The sequence below is a fragment of the Microcebus murinus genome, chromosome 13 (assembly GCF_040939455.1).
Source record: "Microcebus murinus isolate Inina chromosome 13, M.murinus_Inina_mat1.0, whole genome shotgun sequence".
NCBI classification, from domain to species: domain Eukaryota; kingdom Metazoa; phylum Chordata; class Mammalia; order Primates; family Cheirogaleidae; genus Microcebus; species Microcebus murinus.
In genome coordinates, this window is record NC_134116.1 from 71,470,027 (window position 1) to 71,492,070 (window position 22,044).

At 35.5% G+C, this 22,044-nt stretch overlaps 1 protein-coding gene across 1 annotated transcript; it reads right to left on the reverse strand.

Moving 5' to 3' along the window:
* Window positions 1-2,872: 2,872 nt before the first annotated feature.
* RFC3 (replication factor C subunit 3) lies at window positions 2,873-20,123 on the reverse strand. Its single transcript, XM_012751548.2, has 9 exons — window positions 19,916-20,123; window positions 17,339-17,476; window positions 14,490-14,557; window positions 12,486-12,583; window positions 9,048-9,229; window positions 8,225-8,361; window positions 8,037-8,135; window positions 4,331-4,400; window positions 2,873-3,161 (listed from the first exon to the last, which is right to left on the reverse strand). Exons 1-9 carry the CDS (start codon window positions 20,000-20,002, stop codon window positions 2,970-2,972), a joined length of 1,071 nt encoding a protein of 356 aa, XP_012607002.2. The 5' UTR covers window positions 20,003-20,123; the 3' UTR covers window positions 2,873-2,969.
* Between the last annotated feature and the right edge of the window lie 1,921 nt (window positions 20,124-22,044).

Here is a 22,044-nt window from a genome sequence, read left to right on the forward strand (position 1 = left end):
CCACAATTGGAAACTGGGCATGATATAAAAAAGTGGATCCCAAAACCGGGGTCTGGCCTGAAGGCCAAGTGGGTTCTTGGATTTTTGTGCAAGAAAGAATTCAAGAGTAAGCCAATAGAGTCAGGCAAAAGCAAGTTTATCGAGGTAGAAAGAAAAAAAAAAAAAAAAGTGGCTGCACCATAGAGTAGGGGCTATTTCTCAGAGCAAGAGTAACTCTGTGTGAGTTTCCAGAGTCTATCTTATGTTTTATATTAAGCAGAAGAAGGATTATCCTTAAGATTTTTGGGAAAGGGTTGCAGAGTCCAAGGAACTGAGGTTCCCTCCTCTTTTTAAAGCTTATAGGGTAACTTCCAGGAGTTGTCATGGCAATTATAAACTATCATGGAACTGGTGAGTTTCCTTTAGCATGCTAACACATCATAAGCAGGGTATAATGAGCAGTGAGGGTAACCCAAGCTCATTTTTCCTGGCCATCTGGGTTCTGGCTGGTTTTGGCCAGCTTCCTTATGTCTTCCTGTTTTATCGAGACCTTGGTGCAGATCTTATGACTCTATCGAGTGGGGCTGTTGTTTCCCTATCTCAGGGAGCACATTGGAGAGTTTTCCATTTTTTAGGGTGTTTAGTCTGAGCGAAGACCACAGTTATCATTAAGGTGGGTAGCTAAAATTCTTATGAAAACTCTACAGTCTTGATGGATTGAAGAACCAGAAGACTAGGGCAACCACAGCTGCTAGAAAAAGATGAGGAAAATCCTAGAAAAGAGAGCACAAGAGAACATGAACCCCAGTTTAGTATCTGGGCCAGTAAGTGGTACATAGTGCTGGAAGTCCTAGCCAGAGCAATGAGGCAAGAGAAGGAAATCAAGGGCATCCAAATGGGGGCAGAAGAGGTCAAACTATTGCTCTTTTCTGATATGATCTTATATCTAGAAAACTGCAAAGATTCTGACATGAGACTACTAGAGTTGATAAACAAATTCAGTGAAGTCTCAGGTTACAAAATCAATGTACAGAAATCAATAGCATTCCTATAAGCCAAGAACAGTCAAACTTAGAACCAAATCAAAGACTGAATATCCTTCACAATAACAACAAAGAAAATAAAATACCTAGGCATATATTTAACTAAGGAGGTAAAAGACCTCTACACAGAGAACTACGAAACACTGAGGAAGGAACAGCAGAGGACATAAACAGGTGGAAACCATGCCATGCTCATGAGTCAGCAGAATCAATACTGTTAAAATGTCTATACTACCAAAAGTGACCTACAGATTCAATGCAACCCCTATTAAAATACCAACATCATTTCTCACAGATCTAGAAAAAATAATTCTATGCTTCATATGGAACCAGAGAAGACCCTATATAGCGAAAGTGATCTCAAGCAAAAAGAATACATTGGGAGGCATCAATTTGCCAGACTTCAAGCTATACTACGAGACTATAAATAACTAAAACAGCATAGTACTAGCACAAGAACAGACACATAGACCAATGGAACAGAACTAAGGACCCAGATATACAATCATCCTCATATAGCCATCTAATCTTTGACAAAGCAAACAAAAACATACACTGGGGAAAAGAATCCTTATTCAATCAATGGTGCTTAAAAAATTAGATAGCCACATGTATAACACTGAAACAGGATCCATACCTTTCACCTCTCACAAAAATCAACTCATGGTGGATAACAGACTTAAACCTAAGGCATGAAACTATAAACATTCTCGAAGAAAATGTTGGAAAAACTCTCACAGACATTGGCCTAGGGAAAGAATTTATGAAGAAGATCCCAAAGGCAAACACATCAACAACAAAAGTAAATAAATAGGACCTGATCAAATTAAAAAGCTTCTGCATAGCCAAGAAAACTATCACAAGAGGAAACAGACAACATACAGAATGGGAGAAAATACATGCATATTACACATTGAATAAAAGGGCTGGTAACTAGAATCTATATAGAACTCAGGAAAATCAGCAAGAAAAAAAATCAAATCAAACAACCCTATCAAAGAGTGGGCAAAGGACATAAACAGAAACTTTTCAAAAGATAGACTAATGGCCAACAAACATTTGAAAAAATGTTCGACATCTAGTCATCAGGGAAATGCAAATCAAAACCACAATGAGATGTCACTTATCTCCAGTGAGAATGGCTTTTATCAAAGTCCCAAAACAATAAATGCTGGTGTTGATGCAGAAAGATAGGAACACTCACACATTGCTGGTGGGACTACAAACTAGTACAACCTCTGTGGAAAGTAATATGGAGGTACCTGAAAGAACTACAAGCACTATCTATTTGATCCACCAATCCCATTACTGGGCATGTACCCAAAGGAAAAAAAGACATTCTATAAAAAAGACACCTGCACTAGAATGTTTATAGCAGCACAATTCATAATTGCAAAGATATAGAAAAAACCCAAGTGCCCATCAATACATTAGTGGATTAATAAAATGTAGTATATGTATACCATGGAGTTCTATTCAGCCACAAAAAACAATGGTGATCTAACACCTCTTGTATTATCCTGGATAGAGCTGGAGCCCACTCTACTAAGTGAAGTATCACAAGAATGGAAAAACAAGTACCATATGTACTCACCATCAAACTGGTATTAACCAATCAACACTTATGTGCACATATAGTAGTAACATTCATCGGGTGTGGGGCAGGTGGGAGGGTGGAGGAGGGGACGGGTATATTCACACCTAATGGGTGCAATGAGTACCGTCTAGGGGATAGACAAGCTTAAAGCTCTGACTTGGGTGGGGCAAAGGCAATATGTGTAACCTAAACATTTGTACCCCTATAATATGCTGAAATAAAACAAAACAAAACAAAACACAAATAAGACATGTTAAGTAAAGTTAGTTTATTTTAGCCACAGTTCTTCTAATATAAGCTGTACGTAAATACTGATACTGAGAAATATTTGGAAGAATTACTGTGAGAAGTCAGAACATCATGCCTTCCAATCCATCCTCCATGAACTTCTTATAAAGTGCCATAAATTTGGCCACAAATGCTTCCAAGTGATAAATGGCTTTGCTACCCAGCTGTAGACGATGTTCATAATAAGCTGCCATCTGGGCCACTTCTCCTTTCAGTTGCCCATCACAATTATGTAACAATTCAGAGAGAAGTCCCTAAAGAAAAAGAGTACTCATTTTTTAAAAAAATTAGCTCAACATGCTTTATTTCTCTCATTCACAAAAAGAAGTAAAACTTAAGTTAAAATCATTTTCATATACCTGAGATCTTTAATTATTGTATGTGAACTAGTAGTCTTCATCCAAAAGCAAAAAAGGTACTTTTTCCTTAATGTGAAAATGTGGTGGCTACCTACGACATTCCAAATTCCAAGTGCAAGGAATACAAAGATGCTTACCACAGCGCTATTTATAGTAATAATAATTATCTGTAGACAACCCTAAAGTTCCACCAAGATAGGTCACATTCAAAATACTACGATAGTCATACAATTGGAATACCACTCATCCACTAAAAAGAAATCTGGAAAATCTGTAGTCATGAAACAACATCCATGCTATAATGCTGAATGAAAACATGGTACAGAACACTTTGAAGTTTTGTGAAACCACACTTACATACTTGTTTCCATGTGAACAGAACTGTGGGCTGTTAAAAGTAGTTTCCCTTGTAGAAATGGAAGGGTGAACTTTCACTCTTTTCTTTGTATATTCATATCACTTAAATTTGTTCATGTATTACCATATATAACTTTAATAAAAAGAAACAAAAAACCATGATTCCCTAAATAAATAAATCGTGCTAGCCAGATAGTTGACATATCAAATCTTAAGCAACAGCTTAAAATATCCTATATAGTCTGGACTCTGCCTATCACTTTAACCCCTTTCCCCAAGTACGGAGTCTCAGTGTGAAATGCCTGTTCCTCAGCTATTTACATGGTTCCTTCCTTTTAATCTTGATCTCAGCTTAAACATATCTTCTTCAGAGAAGCCAACAATGGCCTTGCATAGCCCTGCCCTCCATTATTATCATTTTGCCTTGATATTTCCTTTATAGCACTTACAACATTCTGAAATCCTCTTACTTTTTTACTTGTTTCCCATTCCACCCCACTAGAATATAACTCCCCAAAGGCAGCCCCGCTTCTTCAGCACTCCCTGAATCATGTCTGGCACACAGAAGAGGCTCAGTAAATACCTGAGGAATTAATGAGCTAAAGAGAGAGATGTCAATGTATCTTGGTACTGTAAAAATCCTGTAATCACATAGCCCAAGTCCAAATCTATGGTCATAAACAGGTCAAGATGTGAAACTGGATTACCTTCATTATAATCTCAGGAGGAATACAATGAGTTAGAAGCTCATAGAGCCTTCCACGAACTTCAAGGAGCCTATATAAAACAAAATGATTGATATTTTATGAAAAAAGGGATATTTTTCCAAGTATCTATTGTGCTGCTTTATGAATTAAATGAACAATCCAATACACACACATTTTCTTAGTTTGTCACACTTAGGACACACATATAAAAGCTTCTCTCAATTTCAGTTCATTTTTCAAAAAGACAATCTTCAGAATTCTTTTAATGTGAGACATTTATATTCAGGGTTATTAATTATATCAAAATACCATGAAAATACCAGATAGAAATTAAGACTTCATGAATAGCAAGAGTTGAGCCTATTTACAACATGGGATTTAACAAACTTTAAAAAAAAATCAAGTAATTTATTTTTTTCTCCAGATAGGTAATACCTAAAACATCTAGAAAATGGTCATGAGAAGATTAAACAATTACTAGTCCATTACACAAGTGACAAAAGATAATATAGGCGTAAGATACAACATAATGTCACTGCTTAGACTGCACAGTAATAAAAGCAGTATGGCAGGGACACAAAGCTGTCCTGTCATAAAAGGGGCAAGACAAGTGGTTACAGGTAAGCACAGCACCAGGCTAAGTGAATATGAACATTCAAACTTCTTCTGACCCTTAACTCTAGGCCCTTCTCATCATTATTTTTGGGAGGGAAAAGGGTAAAGGAGGAAAATATACATACAACATTTTAAAACAGCAAGAAACAGAGGAAATTAAAGTTCCAAATACACATTAAACAAGTATCTTTATATCTTACTGTATCTTTACCTACCCCAAAAGGAAAAAACTGTTTTGAATTTTTACTACACTACTACAGATATTCCATATTTCAGATAAATCAGATTCATGAAAGATTTCTTAAAAGTAGAAGTTCGGACTCCTTTCCTGAGATTCCAGGAACATGAAGCCCTGCCACATTACAATTAAATAAACGTGAGCACCTACTATGTGCAAGACACTGTTAAGAAATAATTCAACACAGTCCTCGCACCAGCTCTGTGAACGGGGGATTATCCCCATTTTTTTTTAGCTGAAAAAACTAAGGCTTACATGGTTTGAGTAACTTGACAAAATTGACCACAGCAAAACATGATTTAAACACAGATTTGTCTTACTGCAAAGTCTACACCCTTTCCTATGCCTGCCAAAACATTTAACACCTTACTTTGTACTAGGTTCATTGTTATACACTATTAATTCCTCACAACTATGCTGTTTTACTGAAAAAATGTGAAGTTCAGCAAGGTTAGGTTTTCATCAAGACTCATGCAGTTGAGCCAGCATTTTAATTCAGATCTGACTCAAAAGCTCATGATTTCTCTGACATCTTAAAAATAGAAACCTAACTATTAAAGTATAAAGTAATAAAAACAAAAAATACATGGTATGCAATTATTTTAATATATGCATACAGCTTATTTCTGAAAAGGTGATCCAGGATCTATTTACCTACATAACTGTGATACAACCACACTGCATATGTCTGAAACATGTTACCATGTATGTCATGTCACTCTGAGTTAATTTCTTATATTACTTAGTTTCAAAAAATTAATATATTCTACATTTAATATGTCATTATTTCTTAATAAGCTTGCAAGTGATTACGGGTACAAATTCTTCTATTAGAGCAACATGAGTATTCTAGAACTACTTCTGTCTCTTAATAACTTGAATGTCCCTAAACAAGTTATTTAATCTCCCTAAACCTCAGGGTTCTTTTAAATTTACAAAGTATAGATGGTAATATTTCTTCATAGGACTGTTACATGAAGTAAATGAGATAACACAGTGTAACGGCTGACATAATCATTAAATACTACCTGGTATTCAAATTAGAAAATTATGACTGTTCTAAGATCAAACAAGAATCAAGACTAAAAATATTAGAGCAACACTAAGTGGTCAAAAATCAGAAGCAGTCATTTGGCACTATGTGGGCCAATAATCAGAAAGATACCAGACTTCCAGTATTTCTGGCCAGCCCCAAGGCTGGAATTGAGCAAAATGTGTATTTTTTTATGTAGCACAATGGAATCAATTCCCACAATTGTTATTTGAACAGGAAACAGCAGCACCTCTTCTTGCACAATTTCAATTATAAGCTGCCAAAATGTTAGAAAATTGGAAGAAATTAGTAAGCAGCAGCTAGAAGAATTAAGTAAAGCAATAATGAAAGTTTTAAAAATGTATGTGATAACTGTCAAATATTACATCAAGTACTTAAATCCCTTAAAAGTAGGAAAGTTCTACTACCAAGTTTTCTTCTTTAAAGTCGTAACAAAAAGGAGAAAGTCATCTTCAGTATGGAAATATTTCATAAAAGTAAAAGGCTCTTACGACATGCTTTGTTTGTATTTTATCTGTTTAACCAGTGAGATTTCCTCTGATTATTAACATTTAACAAAATGGAATGTACACCTTTTCCTAAAAATAAGGTTTATTTTCTGATGAGACTACTTATGTTTGGCACTTTTTAGAAAAATATGAGTTTCTTCAACTAAAATAATCATGAGAATTCAATGGAAACCCTAATAAAATACTAAGTACACATTATGTCTGATTCAATATCTACCAATAGATACAGTAGCCAAAGAACAGGCTATAATCCTTTTAAAGAATTTCTTATAAAAATCAGAATTCATCAGATCTATCACCCAAGAAGAGAAACACGGTATATTCCTCTCATCATTATTTTCATCGAAACCAGGGAAGCTTAAATTCTAGTGGTTACACTCGGTCTATTAATATAACCTAAAATGATCAACTATGCTAAGGTCCAAAGATGGTTTCTCAGTTCTGACAGGCAACAAGGATATGAGATTGCACTTCAGTGAGCCTGAAGCACCCTCTCCATACTTTCCAACGGTAGTGGAGCTTAACGCTGACATTCTTGGTTTGGAAGAAAGCAGACTGTCCTTCTTAATCAAAGCTGCCATAAATCAAACAACTAGTGGTTATTTTCAGTGTAGTCCACCACTGAATAACAGAGCCACAGAAGTAATGGAAACGACTTTGTAGCAAATGCACCAAAAAATACTTCCTAAGTACCAATGGCAAATACACAATACTATCCTTAATAGAACCTACTATCATCCGCAAATCTCTTTTCTAGTTTTCAAACCATTATCACACAATTTCCTTTGCTCTTCACAACGAAGGCAGAACTATCCTTGGCAGGGTAATAATATCTTCAATATACAAATGAAGAAGATGAAAATCTGAAATGAAGTTACCTGCTCAAGGACACTTAGCTAAAAATTAGGATAAGAACTAGAAGCTTGACTCATAGTCTGGTATCTTTTCAGCACATGATACATCAATTATAAATTATATATTGTTCTTTACTATATTAGAAAGCTAGGCATATTATGCTATGTGTTAATATTAAGTCATCTGAGATCCTGAAAGGAAAAATAAAAAATCCAAGATTTAATATAAATTCCACTCATATGCTAACCGCTTAGGAAAAGCCATAATACCGCATACCAACAACTATTCTGAACCACTAAATTTCTGAAATTAAATTTTAGCTTTTCCTTAAAAGTTTAATACTTAGATTCGGGATTCAACTGGTGCCAACATAAAACAGTTTATGTGTGTACTATCTTGATCAAACCTTTATCAGCATCATTTTATACTGGTTACCTCTGCGGAGTTTGCTGACTGACAATAGCATTTGCAGTCTCCCTCAGATACACCTCCCAATCTGTCTCAGGGATTTCTTGATCTGCAGTAAAAGGATATCTACACAACAAAAAGAGGACACAAGAAATTAAACAGAAGCATGCTTATGTCCCAGAATGTTTTTTGTGGTATGTGACCCTTCCACTCACTGTTGTACTCTGCAGGCTTCACACATTAGCAGAGCTTTTCTGAGATTTCTACAGGACTTCTCTGCAAGTCTATGAGCCAGTTGTGAGGGAAGAGTCAGGCCTTCCTTCTTGCACACAGTAGATAATACATGACAAATCTACAAATAAAATAATTAACAGAAATGGGCAATCTGTCAAAAAGTACATTGAGGTAATTTCTGTTAACATCTTTATAAATCCATATAACTATATTACTCTCAGAATTTTTACAAGTGAAACTTATGTACTTGACCATTCTTCATCTAGCACAATGTCACATATTATCCCTACTTTGCAAAAAGTCTTCCAAAATGTATTAACAGCAGAAAACCTTTTTAATGTGAGAAATTAGAATTTTTACTGATAAGTGTTAAAAATGATAGAGAAAAAATATTTATATATAAATGTTAGATTTTGATTCCCCTCCTAGGGACAAAGTATTCATATTTCATCTCTTTGCAAAATCTATTTCCTTCATATTCCAGTCTCCTCCTCCAGCCAATTAAGTCAGCTTGAGGAGGAAGACACTAAATAACTAGCCATTACCTAGTTTAGAATTCATAATACCTACTTGTTTAAGGTAAAAGATGATTTAAAGAACACTTTCTATATATTGGTATATGGTATTTACTACTATATAAATTGGTTTGTGAATCTACTAATGGTTTGCATCCAGGTCCACAGATGATCCTGAATTACTTATGCACTTGACTATGTTTTTATAAGAATAAACGTGACGGCAATGTACATAAAATACTCAGAGAATCTGAACTGAATTTTTTCTGAAAAGTTTAACTTGACTTACATCTTCAATGCTGGGAGCAGGCACACGAACTGCCAGGCATCTACTACGAATAGGTGGTATCACTTTGGATGTAGAATTGCAGCACAAGATCAACCTGCAGGTGGACATATACTTTTCCATGGTCCTACGCAAGGCATGTTGAGCATCTTTGGTGAGTTTGTCTACTTCTGTCAATAATACCACTGAGTCAAAGGGAAACAAAATAAATTTTAACTTGAGTTCAAACTTCCGTTTGTCTCTTTTCCCTGTTCCTCATTATTCAGAGTGCAATTTTAAATAATAAGCCTACTATACTCTTCCCTTTGGAAATGACAAATTAAAGTTATATATAGTAAAATTAATGTATTTTTATTTTTAAAAATTCTATAGTCAAACAAGACTAAGAAACATTAGGTTAAATGAAGTTAAACAAGTTACTTTGTTGTAGAATTCATTGCAGGCATTTATTATTATTATATGTGCAAACTTACCAAGACAAGGATATACCATGCTGCATTTTCCCAAAATACTTTATCTCAGAAGCACATTTCTATATGACATTTTTAAATCTAAAATCTTAAATGTCAAAGGAATATAATTTGAAAAACAGTGGTAGAAGAGATGTAGGTCAACTAGGCATAAAGACATCAGGCCACTTGTAAAGTAAGATTCTGCCTGGCCAGTCAAAGATCGGCCTTAAAGTGGTTCAGGAATAATATGTAAGTGGGGACTAAATGCAACTGTTGTATTTTTCATTATATTAACAATTTTTTCTAGAAGACAGTAGTGGCAGAGTGTAGCATTTGAATCTCCCCCATAAAAACAAACAAAATAAAGATTTCAAGACCAAAGACCCATAGACATCCATATCAAAACTAAGTGACAAGCTTTACCTAAGAAATCCTAAACATGAGCAAGTGAGAATAAGCAGCTAAAACTGAAAAGGCCCACAAGGTATCAGCATCAGTGTGGGGAAGAGGAACAGAAATCCACTAGGTTTTTGACAGCCCCTAGGAAAGGAGAACCCACAAATTGCCCACAGGACACAATGGAAAGCATCATGGGGCCAATTTGAAAGCAAAAGTCTTAAAAACAGGAGAGAGATTGCAAAGAGTCCAATTCACGGGTGAGAGCAAGGGAACATTGATGCAGTATGGTTTGACAGAGCAGTAGACTCAGAAAATAACCAAATGAAGCTCCCTTTTAAGATGATGCTCTACAATGAGAAGAAACGGAACTCAAATTGAAGAGAATAGGAAAAAGAGAGACAAAGGACTGAATTCTAATGTAAGCAGTAGGAAGGAAGATGGAAGACAGAGCTCAGAACACAAACTCCCATATTTTATCACTTTGTATAAATAAAACAAGGGGCAGCTCTAGAGCCTTGGACCTTGAAAAATTCTCTGGCGTTCCCCTTTCTAAGATTATAGGAAAATTCAACTTTTAATAAAATGATTAACAGAAAAGTAACCATGGCTGAACTGAAACAGAATTATAAGAAAAAGAAGCACAGGAACAGAATAACATCTTTCTGAGTACAGAAAAGCCCAAGTATTTCCTAAACTGTTATTTATTAGTTATTGCTCTTTTTAAGTAACAGTAAACTTATTGTAAGAACACTTAGCTTTTTCCAAGATGTTAATCCGATTGTACCTGAGTGTTGAAATACTGTTCATTTTTAATGACCCTAAAAACATTTGATTTTTAAAAGTTTGTAATTATAATTAGGTGATATTAATTTTAATTATAATTTTAACCACAATTATTATAACAGATCTTCAACATTTTTCTTGTAACAGATTAAGAATAAGGGCACAATACTTCCTAAATATTTATATATATATATACCATTAATTTTATTTTGTGTAGTGATGCTAGAAAGAGTGACATAATTAGACAAGAGCAAGTATTTAGAGCTATACAAATTGGAAGAGAAAAAGTTATCTATTAACAGATGTTATGAATATATATCTAAAAAACCCCCCAAAAAACAATGGAAAAACTATTATCAACTATTAAGAGACTTTAATAACATAGCAGGACATAACATGATAGAAATGTCAATAACTCACACATTACATAAAACAGAAAATATAAGAAAATCTCCATCTATAGTAGCTAAAAATAAATTCATAAATTTAAATTTATTTTGAAATACGGAAACTGAGGAAAGATAAGAAATGGACTAGGAATATGCACAAGCAGTTCACAAAACAATAAAAATGAGCAATAAAAATTATCACATTCATTAAAGAAAAAACACTGTTTTTTCTATTCAAATTGACAAAGATTACAAATAATTATCTGCAGTATTAATAAATGCTGGGGAGAAATGGGCACTCACAAACACTGTTAGTGGTAGTATAAGTCTATACTACCTCTTTCAGATTCAGAATTTGGCAAAGTACATTAAAAGCATTAAATGTTGGAATATTTATCATCACAAAAGCTCACCTGTAAGAATGAATGTACAGAAAAAATATTGAAAGGCAAAGATCAAATTGTTAATAGTAGTTGTCTATGGATGATGGGATTATATCAGATTTTAAGGTTTTATTAATCTAAATATTTGATAACAAACATAAGAGGTCTGTCCGCAAAGTATCTAGCCACGTAATATGAAAAATAGAGGCATTTACTGAAGAAGATACAAGATACAAGAAACACTGTACATAGGACAATGAAACTTCCACCCCCTTCAAAGTAGGCACCTTGGGACCTCATGCAGTTCTCCCAGTGTCTCTTAACCTAACCCAGACACATTCATTCTCAGGTGTTCTGCTTGTTGCGGGCCTTCCAGAACGTGGATCACTTTCAACAGATTCTAGGCCATCTTTGAAGTCTTTGTGCCACACTTTTGTGTTGCACTCATTGCATTGTCCCTGAAAACCTTCTGAATCATCCAAATAGTTTCTGTGGAGCAATGTTCAAGCCTAACACAAAATTTGGTGCAGATTTGTTGCTCTACTCTCTCAGTCATTTTGAATGAATGGCCTCACAGCACACATGTTCACTGAACATGTTCACACATGTTCTAGCACTCCACTGACTAATATAGTGAATTAGTGAATTAATACAGTGTCATTATTGTTATGCACACGTATCCAAGTCCACTCTCCTTGGCTGCTAGGTTATACCCATGTCATGTAAACTGTTCTTGTTATATTAATGATGGCTGGATACTTTCCAGACAGTATAACTTAGGTCATAAGACCAATAATTTTAAAATCATGTGTATTCTTATTTTAAATTAAGTATTTTTCATTATTCATCTTGTTCTAAAATAGCAAATGAGTGGCACAAATAGTCCTCTTTTCCACGAAATTTAAATCTACTAGACTATTAAATTCCCATAAGCACAGAGATTATGCATTTCTTCTTCACTTTCATAACTCAAAAAAAAAAAAAAGAGCACTAATGTTTGGCAGACTCATAAAAAGAAATCTTTTTATCACATACCTTTAAAATCTCTTTGAGAGTTTGTTTCAAGTTGCTGTGATTGTGCCACTGTTTTCAACATCTCCTGAATTACTACCCGGTCACTATTTCCAGCATCACTACACGAAACAAAAATAAGGTGCATATATGTAAATATTTAGAAAGTATTATGCTCTTATTCCTAATCTACTATTATAAGAAAAATGCTAAAGATCTTAAGTAGTTAAAATCTTAATCAAAAGTGACATTACTAATTACAAATATAAACCTGTAAAAGTGAAATATTTTAGGGTCATTAACAACATTCCAATTGGATTAATATCACTAAAAACACTAAACATGTTCTTACATTAAATTTACTGTTAACATAAAAAGAATAATAACTGATAATTAGCTAACAGTTTGGCAAACATCTTAACATTTCTGTACCCACTACAGAAAGTTAATACCTAATTACAGTTATTTTCTGAACTGTAATTATCAAAATATAAGAATAACTCTTTGAAACAAATTCAATCCCTATTCCTTTTCCCTATCGCCCAATTAGTAAAGGTCTGAAAGAGAACAAATCTAGAGAAGTCTGTTTCCAGCACTGGCATGGAGTTGACTCAGGGACTTAGCTAGGGGATGGGATAAGCAAACTGCTCAAGATACAAAGTCAGAACTCTGTAAACTGTTGACTTATTGTAGCATCTGTACTTCACAGCTGCTCCCCATAGCTTGCATCCCTGCTTGAGCTTTGTCTCCTGCCCCACCAACCTACCCTGTGGAAAAACTATCTTCTGTGAAACCGGTCCCTGGTGCCAAAAAGGTTGTGGACCGCTGACTTACACCAATATTATTGCTCTGGCACTTAAGTATCTCTCAAACCAAGAGAAGTCACCTGGTCAATTTAGTTTGAATGGAAGTTAATTTCAAACAATGAGCTTATTCTCCAACTGGCTATTCACTTCAGAGGAACTCAAAATGAGAAAAAGAGGGCAAAGCAATCAACTTTATTTTCCCAAACCACCATTAAGTTTTTAACAAGTCACTATTATTAGCTCAACATACCTAGGATGTCTCTTTTATGATCATTTTCATAGTCAAGAATCCAAAACATTTTCCATTTATCTATAGAATTAATACTCCCTCTACTTTTAGGATTAGACCCATTCCCACCAACCTTATTTCTCTTAATTTTCTTTGACATACCTAGGGAAAATAATATCTGTTAGGGTTGTTTTAAGGACTAAATAGTAAAATAATCCAAGTAAAGTTTCTCACACATTGCTCACTACAGACCACCACATACACATCAGTTTATAAAATAACTGTTCCTTCTGCTCCATTCCATCTTTTCCCACTCCTTGAAACGGATGTTCCTTCTTGCCTCTATGCCACTGCCCACAATGTTGCTTTAACCTGAAAATGTCCTCGATTCTGTTCTCTTTCAAGAATATATCCAGCCCCATAGAACCTTGAAGCCTTATCTAACTTAGCTCCCAGAATAATTTCTGTACCACATAGTACTTAACTATTGTCACACAAGCTTTCAATGCCTCCCCAACAAGATCTTATTATATCACATACAAAAAAGAGACATTGTTTGGTGGATTATTATAACACCTTCTAATCAAGAAATTCAAACGAGGAGTGTGGCAAAGAAAGATCTGGCAACCCAAATTCAGTTTCTAAAAATTTACTACAGACATAAACTTTGTAAACACACTTTGCTCATCAGTATTGAATGAGTCAGTATCATTTAACAATAACTTATTAACAATTCAATGTGCTTTGTGTAAAACAATGACCTCTGTAGAGCAAGAAAATTTAAACCTATTGTTGAAATTATTTGACAGAGAAAACACAATGTGAAGGCTCTAGGCTCACTATTTCAAGCAGGGCAGCTATACTTTTATTTGTTCTATATACTCTGCTTCCATATATATGATTTTATTTCAAGAAAGGATTCTAATCTTTCTTATAACAAAGTCTGAACACCATTTTTCTAAATATGCTGATTTCTATATAGTAGCAGTTTACCTGGTATTAACTTCAAGGTGGTAATTACTTGCAATGGTGCTGATTTCGATTTTTTTTTTAGATGGAGTCTGTAGGGGGGAAAAAGATTTTTTAAACTTTTAATCCTTTTTTTATATTTTCATTGTTTTATTATATACCCAATTTACACTTGCTAAAAAAATAAAGCTTGAGACAACCACCATTAATTAACATTTTAACTTCTTTTAATCCCATTCTTTTCTTAATGTGCAGATAAACATGATTTTATGTAAATCAGGTCATATCACACATCCTGTTTTTATTGTGATTACCTTTTTCTTTTCTTTACATCCAGAAATCCCCAAATCCTCCCTGTCACCAGATCATCATTGTAAACAATCTGCATATACCCTTTCACAGCCTTTTCCATGTTAACACAAAAATAAATATATTGATATGGAGTATCAATGTTTCTTATAAAAAATAAAAATTAAAAAAAGAGGAAACCATATACATTTCTCTGTTTTGCTTTTCTTACTTAACAATGTATCTTGGCAATCCCTCTCCGACAAATGATGTAGTGTTATAGTTGTATATCAACCTATAGCATGGATGTTCCAAAGTTAGTCATATTCATGGACATTTTGTTTTTTGCTACTTAAACAATTCCACAGTTAACATCCTTATACATATGTTTCATGTACTGCTTTCATTTCTATGGAAAAGGTTCTAAGTAAAGATTTGCTGGATTGAGGGGGATGTGTTTTCTGAACTTTATATATGTATATAATATATACATGTTTGTACATATGTATAGACCAGTCTGTTTTCCAAAGAAGTCTAACAATTCACTTTTCCACTGGCAACACTGTTCCCAATCTTCCCCATTTATAGGTTTAATAATGGCATTCAATTTTTCCCAAAATTCCTCTCAAATATTTTATGACAATCTTTCATTTTTTCTATTGATTTTATGTTAACGTTTGTGATACCAACTTTTTTTTTTTTTCCGGCATATTATGGGGGTATAGATTTTAAGGTTTCAATAAATGCCCATTTCCCCCCCTCCCAAAAGTCTGAGTCTCCATCATGACCATCCCCCAGATGGTACACATCTCACTCATTATGTATGTATATACCCACCCCCCTCCCCCCTCCCACCTGCCCAATACCCTATTACTGTAGTACCTATGTGTCCACTTAGGTGCTACTCAGTTAATACCAGTTTGCTGGAGAATATATCTGGTGCTTGTTTTTCCATTCTTGGGATACGTGATACCAACTTTTAAAATTCGTATATCCAAGTATCTATTTCTTTTCTTCTATAGTTTCCATGATTTCAATTAAAAGGTATTCTTGACCATAGGCAGTTCACATAGTCTAAGAAATTTTACTCTGAGATATTTAGTGCTTTAGGTCTTTTATTAATCTGGAATTTGTCTTTAGAAATCATAGGTCACAGGGATTCAACTTTGTTTTCCTCCAAATAGATAACTAGTTATACTGGCACATTGTGCTGGCCTATTGTTTTGTACCAATTTGAAATAGACCCTCCATCATATTTCTGGGCTCTCTATTCAGTTCCCCTGGTCTAATTCTCTATTCCCATATCGATATAATATTGTCTTGATTACAATAGCCTCAGAATATGATTTACTATCTGGTAACACAAGCCCCATTTCACTAAACTTCCTTTCCATAATTACTTTAGCTATTCTCAGAAATGTATTTATCCATATGGACTGTAAGATCATTTCATACAATTATAAAAACCATTTGGATTTTAATTAGAAATGTCATTGAAATGTATACTATAACTTACAGCAAACATGCACTTTTAAATATTAAGCCACCTATCTGAGAACATATTGCATCTTTCCATTTGATCAGCTGTTTTTTGTCCTTTTATAAGATATTACAGTTTTCTTATCACAGATCCCACACCTTTCTTGTTAAGTTTGCCCCTACAAGAATTTCCACCAAGATGTATAACTGGCACCTTAAACTCAATATATCTAAACATAAGTTAATCAATATCGGCCTAAAACCCAGGTATCCTCCTGAAGATTCTCTTAATACAACTAACATCCACTTAGCATGTTTTTTTCAATGACTAATATGTATAAGACATTCTATCAGTGGCTATGAAGGATTTGAAAATGAGCATGACATGTTTCCTACATAAGTTCAAAACAAATACAATCTGAAATAAAAGATGTATAAACAACTATAATCAAGGCAAAACAAAACACATTACTAGAAAAAGTATTATATAAACTAGAGGTTGTGGAAGAAAAATTAATTCTGATGGGGTAGGGGGAGGAAGGAAACATTCCAGCTAGATTTTAATCATCATCCATTCAGAAAGAACATAAAAAACGTACTACATGGTATGAGGCTGGAAAGGTCAGACTGGGCAAGATCATGGGAAGCTTCTTCACATCCCGGAGCCTCATGCTTCCTGTCCCCACCAGTTGCCCAATCTTTATGAAGTCACTTGATTGCATGCTTAAAATTTTTCTCAAAACCATTTCCTTTCTTTCCATCTCCACTGTCACTTTCCGAACAATAAACTTTAGAAACTTGAGTTCTAATTCCAGCTAACACATCATCTTACTAGATAATCTGAAATGAATCTCACCCTTTGTATTTTACTCAAAACCACCTGTTGCTCATATTTCGTCTCCAACATAAATGGCTTTGGTCAGGTTATATATCAGTTCTATCTATGAATCAGTAGCTCCCAATCCTGTGCATCAGGATTACCTGTGAAATTCTTATTTAAATCATACACTAAGCAGCAACTGGGGGTGGGGGATAAGAGATGCATATAACCATAATTGAAAATCCCTGCAATAAATATTTGGAAAGCCTCAAAATGAAATGCTTACTGTGATGGTCTCATGTTCGATTCTCAATTTTTCCACTCCAACTCCATAAAGTTCACGTAGAATACACATAATTCTTGTTTTTTTTCCAGCACCTGACGGTCCATACACTAACAGATGAGGAAAGTCACCACATTGCACCTGGAAAAAAAAGGAACAAGGCATCTTTCCATAGTTAAACTGAATCTAGCTAGTACCAAACTACTTGTTAAGTATCAAATATTTTGTGTATCCATCTACATACAAAACTGTAAATTCAAATATATGTATTTTTTTAAATAAACTCTGAAATGTTGATCATTCCCCAGCGCTAATTGTATATTACTTACATACATAACATAGTACATGTCAAATACAACACTAAATTCTAGAAAATAGGAAATGCCAAACAAACCTGGCTATCAGAACCTCCAAGAGAACTTTTTAAAACAAAGGACTAATTGATTACTGGACACTATTAAGCATGAGATTAGGATTCTATAACTCTAAAATTGATGCCTTTCTTAGTTTAGACTCCTAGAAACTGGCCCTCTGATAAGAATTGAGTGTATATGTTTTACTTGGGAGGTAAAGGAAAACATCATAGGATGTGAAACAAGGAAAGTAAAGCAACCAATAGGACTGTGTTAGCAAGTTAAATACCACTCTAGGCATCTGGGCTTAATCCTGCTGGAGAAACTCTCAAAGTCTGCATAAACACACATCACAGTGTTAACCCACCTAACGGGCGGGGAAGCTGGAGTATGATACTCTCTCATAAGTCCTTTGTTTGAAGCCTGTTTAGGAAAGTGGATGGGGGAAGAGGGTATTAATTCCCAGATGTTTCAGGTCTGCTTAGGGAGTGTCAGCAAGAGAAAAGCCCTCAGGCAAAGCACAGGTGTAGAAAGTTGGAAGTTAGTACAATTAAGAGTTAAGAGCAAGGACCCAAAGAGGGGAACTGACAGAATCTGCCACATTACAGTACAAGACAATATGTTTTCCAAAAGCTTCCCAAGTGATTCTGATGATGTCAGGTTTGGGAAGCAGTACTATAAAGGATATAAATCTTGTGAGGCAAAAGTTCTATAAATAACCATTACAGACTAAATAAATATCTTAATAGAGCCACTTACTACAGTGCATTTTAATACCTTGTAAACTCATCCATCTCTGGCACTGAAAAAGAAAAATCTCAAGGAAAGAAGTGATTCACCTAATATAATGCCCAGAAAATAGTAGGTGCTTCACAAATACTTGCTGTTTTTGTTCTTAAAATTTAATCTAACCAAAGGAATAAGTTACACTCTAAATGTTTCATAGTTGTATTAAGTTAGAGATTAAACAGTAAACAGATGAATATTCTTAAGAGCAAATTTATTAACATATAAGACCAATATATTAAATTGTTGTCCAAAATATACATTCCAAATTCTCTTCAACAAAAGTGGCCATAGAAAATAAAATAAGATGTATTCTTTGGCTAAGAAAATTGAAGTCAAAGCTTGTGTTAGAAAATGCAATTTGTCTACAAATGAAGTATTTAAGTATACTGCTGTAATAGATTTATTTTAAATAAGTATAGGCATAATAGCAATAATTTTAAGAGACCCCTCCCCCCAAATTCTTCAATCTCACAACACTATCAACTTTTGTAATGACTTTTACATAGTCTTTTATTATTTCTCATTTTTAAAAAGCACTTAACAATTTCTGTAATTCTGAAAAAGGTCGATATGGGAAGACCACAGTGGTGAGCAAAAATATTTTCATCGGCATCTTATATTACTTTCAGATGTGTAAAAGAAGCAGACTAGATGGCTTCCACAGACACTAAATATTATTAACTTATTCTCAGGATGCTTCTTTCCTCTCTGTTCCCTATAAGATTCAGTTTGCTTTTCACAAAACACGGCCATCAGATACTTTTATCAACTACAACATAAAAGCAGGCATCAGGAGGGGGGTGATGTGGGAAAACCTTCCATAAAGTACTAAACTCAAGGACGTCCACACATTTGAGAATTAAAAATGACTTTGGCAATTAACAGACATTTACGACACCTTCCCGGTAAATGAGGACACTGACACCAAGAAATTTTTGGTAAGCCTGTTTAAAAGTACCTCAGATGTTGCTCTCTGCTAAAAATCCTCCAATGGTTTCCCATCTCACTCTATCGAGTTACTGGATGTGCACCCCCACTCCCACCTCAACACAACACACCCCATTTCCTATTACTCTTCCCGCTGGCTATTATCTGGCTACACTTGGATTCCTGAGGCTCCTAGGACCTGCCGTGCACACTACTGCCCCAGGGATTTTGCATTTGCTGTCCTCTCTACCACTTCCACTCTGCTCAGATACCTGTATTTCTAACGACTTCCTAACTTCTTCAAGTTTTGGCTCAGATGATACTTCTCAGTGAAGGTTCCTTTGTTTAAAACTACAACCCGCCCCTCACACTCTTTCCCCCTTTCCTGCTTGCCCTTTCTTGGCAGCATTTACCACCTTCAAGTGCGGGCGGACCCGCGCCGCACTGTTCTGAGAGCGCGAAACCCCCGAGCGAGCGCCGCCCTCTCCACCTCCCGGCCCCGCCAACTCACCAGGTTGCGCAACTGGGCCGCCTGCTCCTTGTGGTAGTCCAGCCGTCCCAAGGAGCAGGGCCGGTACTTGTCCACCCAGAGACTCATGCTGCTGGAGCTCCCGGGATCAGATACTTGAAAATCCCGCGCGCGCTCCCCGCTCCCGGACTCGGAGACGAGTTTCCAGCGAGCGCCAAATCTCGTGACGTCACTACCGCACGCGCGAACAGCTGAGGCGGAAGAAGTACGGAAACGGAATGGGGACATAATTAACCGCCGCGTTGGTGCCATGCAGGCATAATGTTCATTGTTTTATTCAATTATTTTCTCTTTGTTCTCACCTTCTGTGATATTCCAGAAACTATCAAGCAGAATTGAAAATGTGGTTCTTTTTCTGATCCTCTTGGCGTCAAATCCGGATACCTCAGAGAAACCACCTTCTCAATGTATTCTATTCATTCATTCATTCACTCAATTGGTTTGAACAGAAATTTACTAAATATCTACTAGGTGTCGAGCTCTGCCTTGGAACTAGAAAATATCCAAGTCGGAGTTTCTCTCAATACAACTATATTAAATAAAATATAAGATCTGATATTCATTATCTTTTGTTACTTCCATTTCTCAAGATTCTAGATTGAAAAGCAAAAGATTGAAAGCAAAATAATAAAAACAGCATGAAAAACTACACAAACGTGGACTGTAGGGTAGAAGACATGGGGTTAACATGCTATTCAAAGTCCAGAATATTCAAAATCCCTCTGATTAAAATGAGAAAACTGTAAAACCCTCAGGGCTTAATATCCTTAATATTCTGTGTATTAAGCTCATACACAATTTTTATAATGCCCTTCAAATTGCACTTCTCTGAATGCACTTTACTAGTTATACATAATATTAATTCCTTATTTAATTGATGCTTTTATGTGTTGTTCAAAACCCTAAATCCTGTCATTTTATTGCTAGGTCTTATAAGGGCAGGAATTGATTTCCAAACATGTTTAATAACCTTTCATTAAGGTACCTTTTCTTATTCATTTATTAATCAAGAATTTATTGTGCTCTTCATATTAAATGGGTTACTCCTGTGGGCAGGATTTTATTGAGCACAATCAATAATACCACCAAGTATAAGATATGGTCCCTGATCTCAAGAAACATTCTAAAACAAACCTGAAAGCCTTCTGCCTCACGATCTTTGCAATTACTGTCTCATTAACTGCATTTGTCCAGTGGCAACAGAGCTGAGTCCCTCAGCTCCTTGAGGATGTTTGCTCAAGTATCATCTGCTCACTGAGGCTTCCTTGACCATGCTGTTTATTTATTTATTTAGAGACAGAGTCTCGCTTTGTTGCCCAGGCTAGACTGAGTGCTCAGGCTAGACTGAGTGCTGTGAGCTAGACTGACGCTCACTGCTGTCAGTCTAGCCCACAGCAACCTCAAACTCCTGGGCTCAAGCAATCCTCCTACCTCAGCCTCCCGAGTAGCTGGGACTACAGGCATGCGCCACCATGCCTGGCTAATTTTTTCTATATATATTAGTTGGCCAATTAATTTCTTTCTATTGATAGTAGAGACGGTGTCTCACTCTTGCTCAGGATGGTTTCGAACTCCTGACCTCAAGCAATCCGCCTGCCTCGGCCCCCCAGAGTGCTAGGATTACAGGTGTTAGCCACCGCGCCAGGCCCATGCTATTTAATACTGCAAAAATTTCCATGTTTTCTTTGCTTCTCTCCTTTTGAATTGGGATGGAGGAAAACTGTTTGAAGTGAGAAGGTAAAGGAAGTCAGAAGCAATGACTGAAGTGTCATATAGGTGAATACTGGAATCATGAAAAATGACAAAGGAAATAATTACTGAGAGGACAAAAGAGAACCAGCTGCTAGAATGATCAATGATTTGGCAGGAATGACCATAAGCATGACAGACAACATCAAGGATGTATGGCTGATGGTGAAGTCTGAAGGCATGAGCTTCAAAGTTCTGGAGGTTCTAAGGAAGGAGAAATAGTGTGGAGGGGACAAAAAGGCACAGTAAAGATACGTAGGTCATCTAGGGTTACCATATTTTGCAAATAAAAATATAGGAAGCCCAGTTAAATTTGAATTTCAGATAACTTTTGATATAAGTATATTCATGACATATTTATG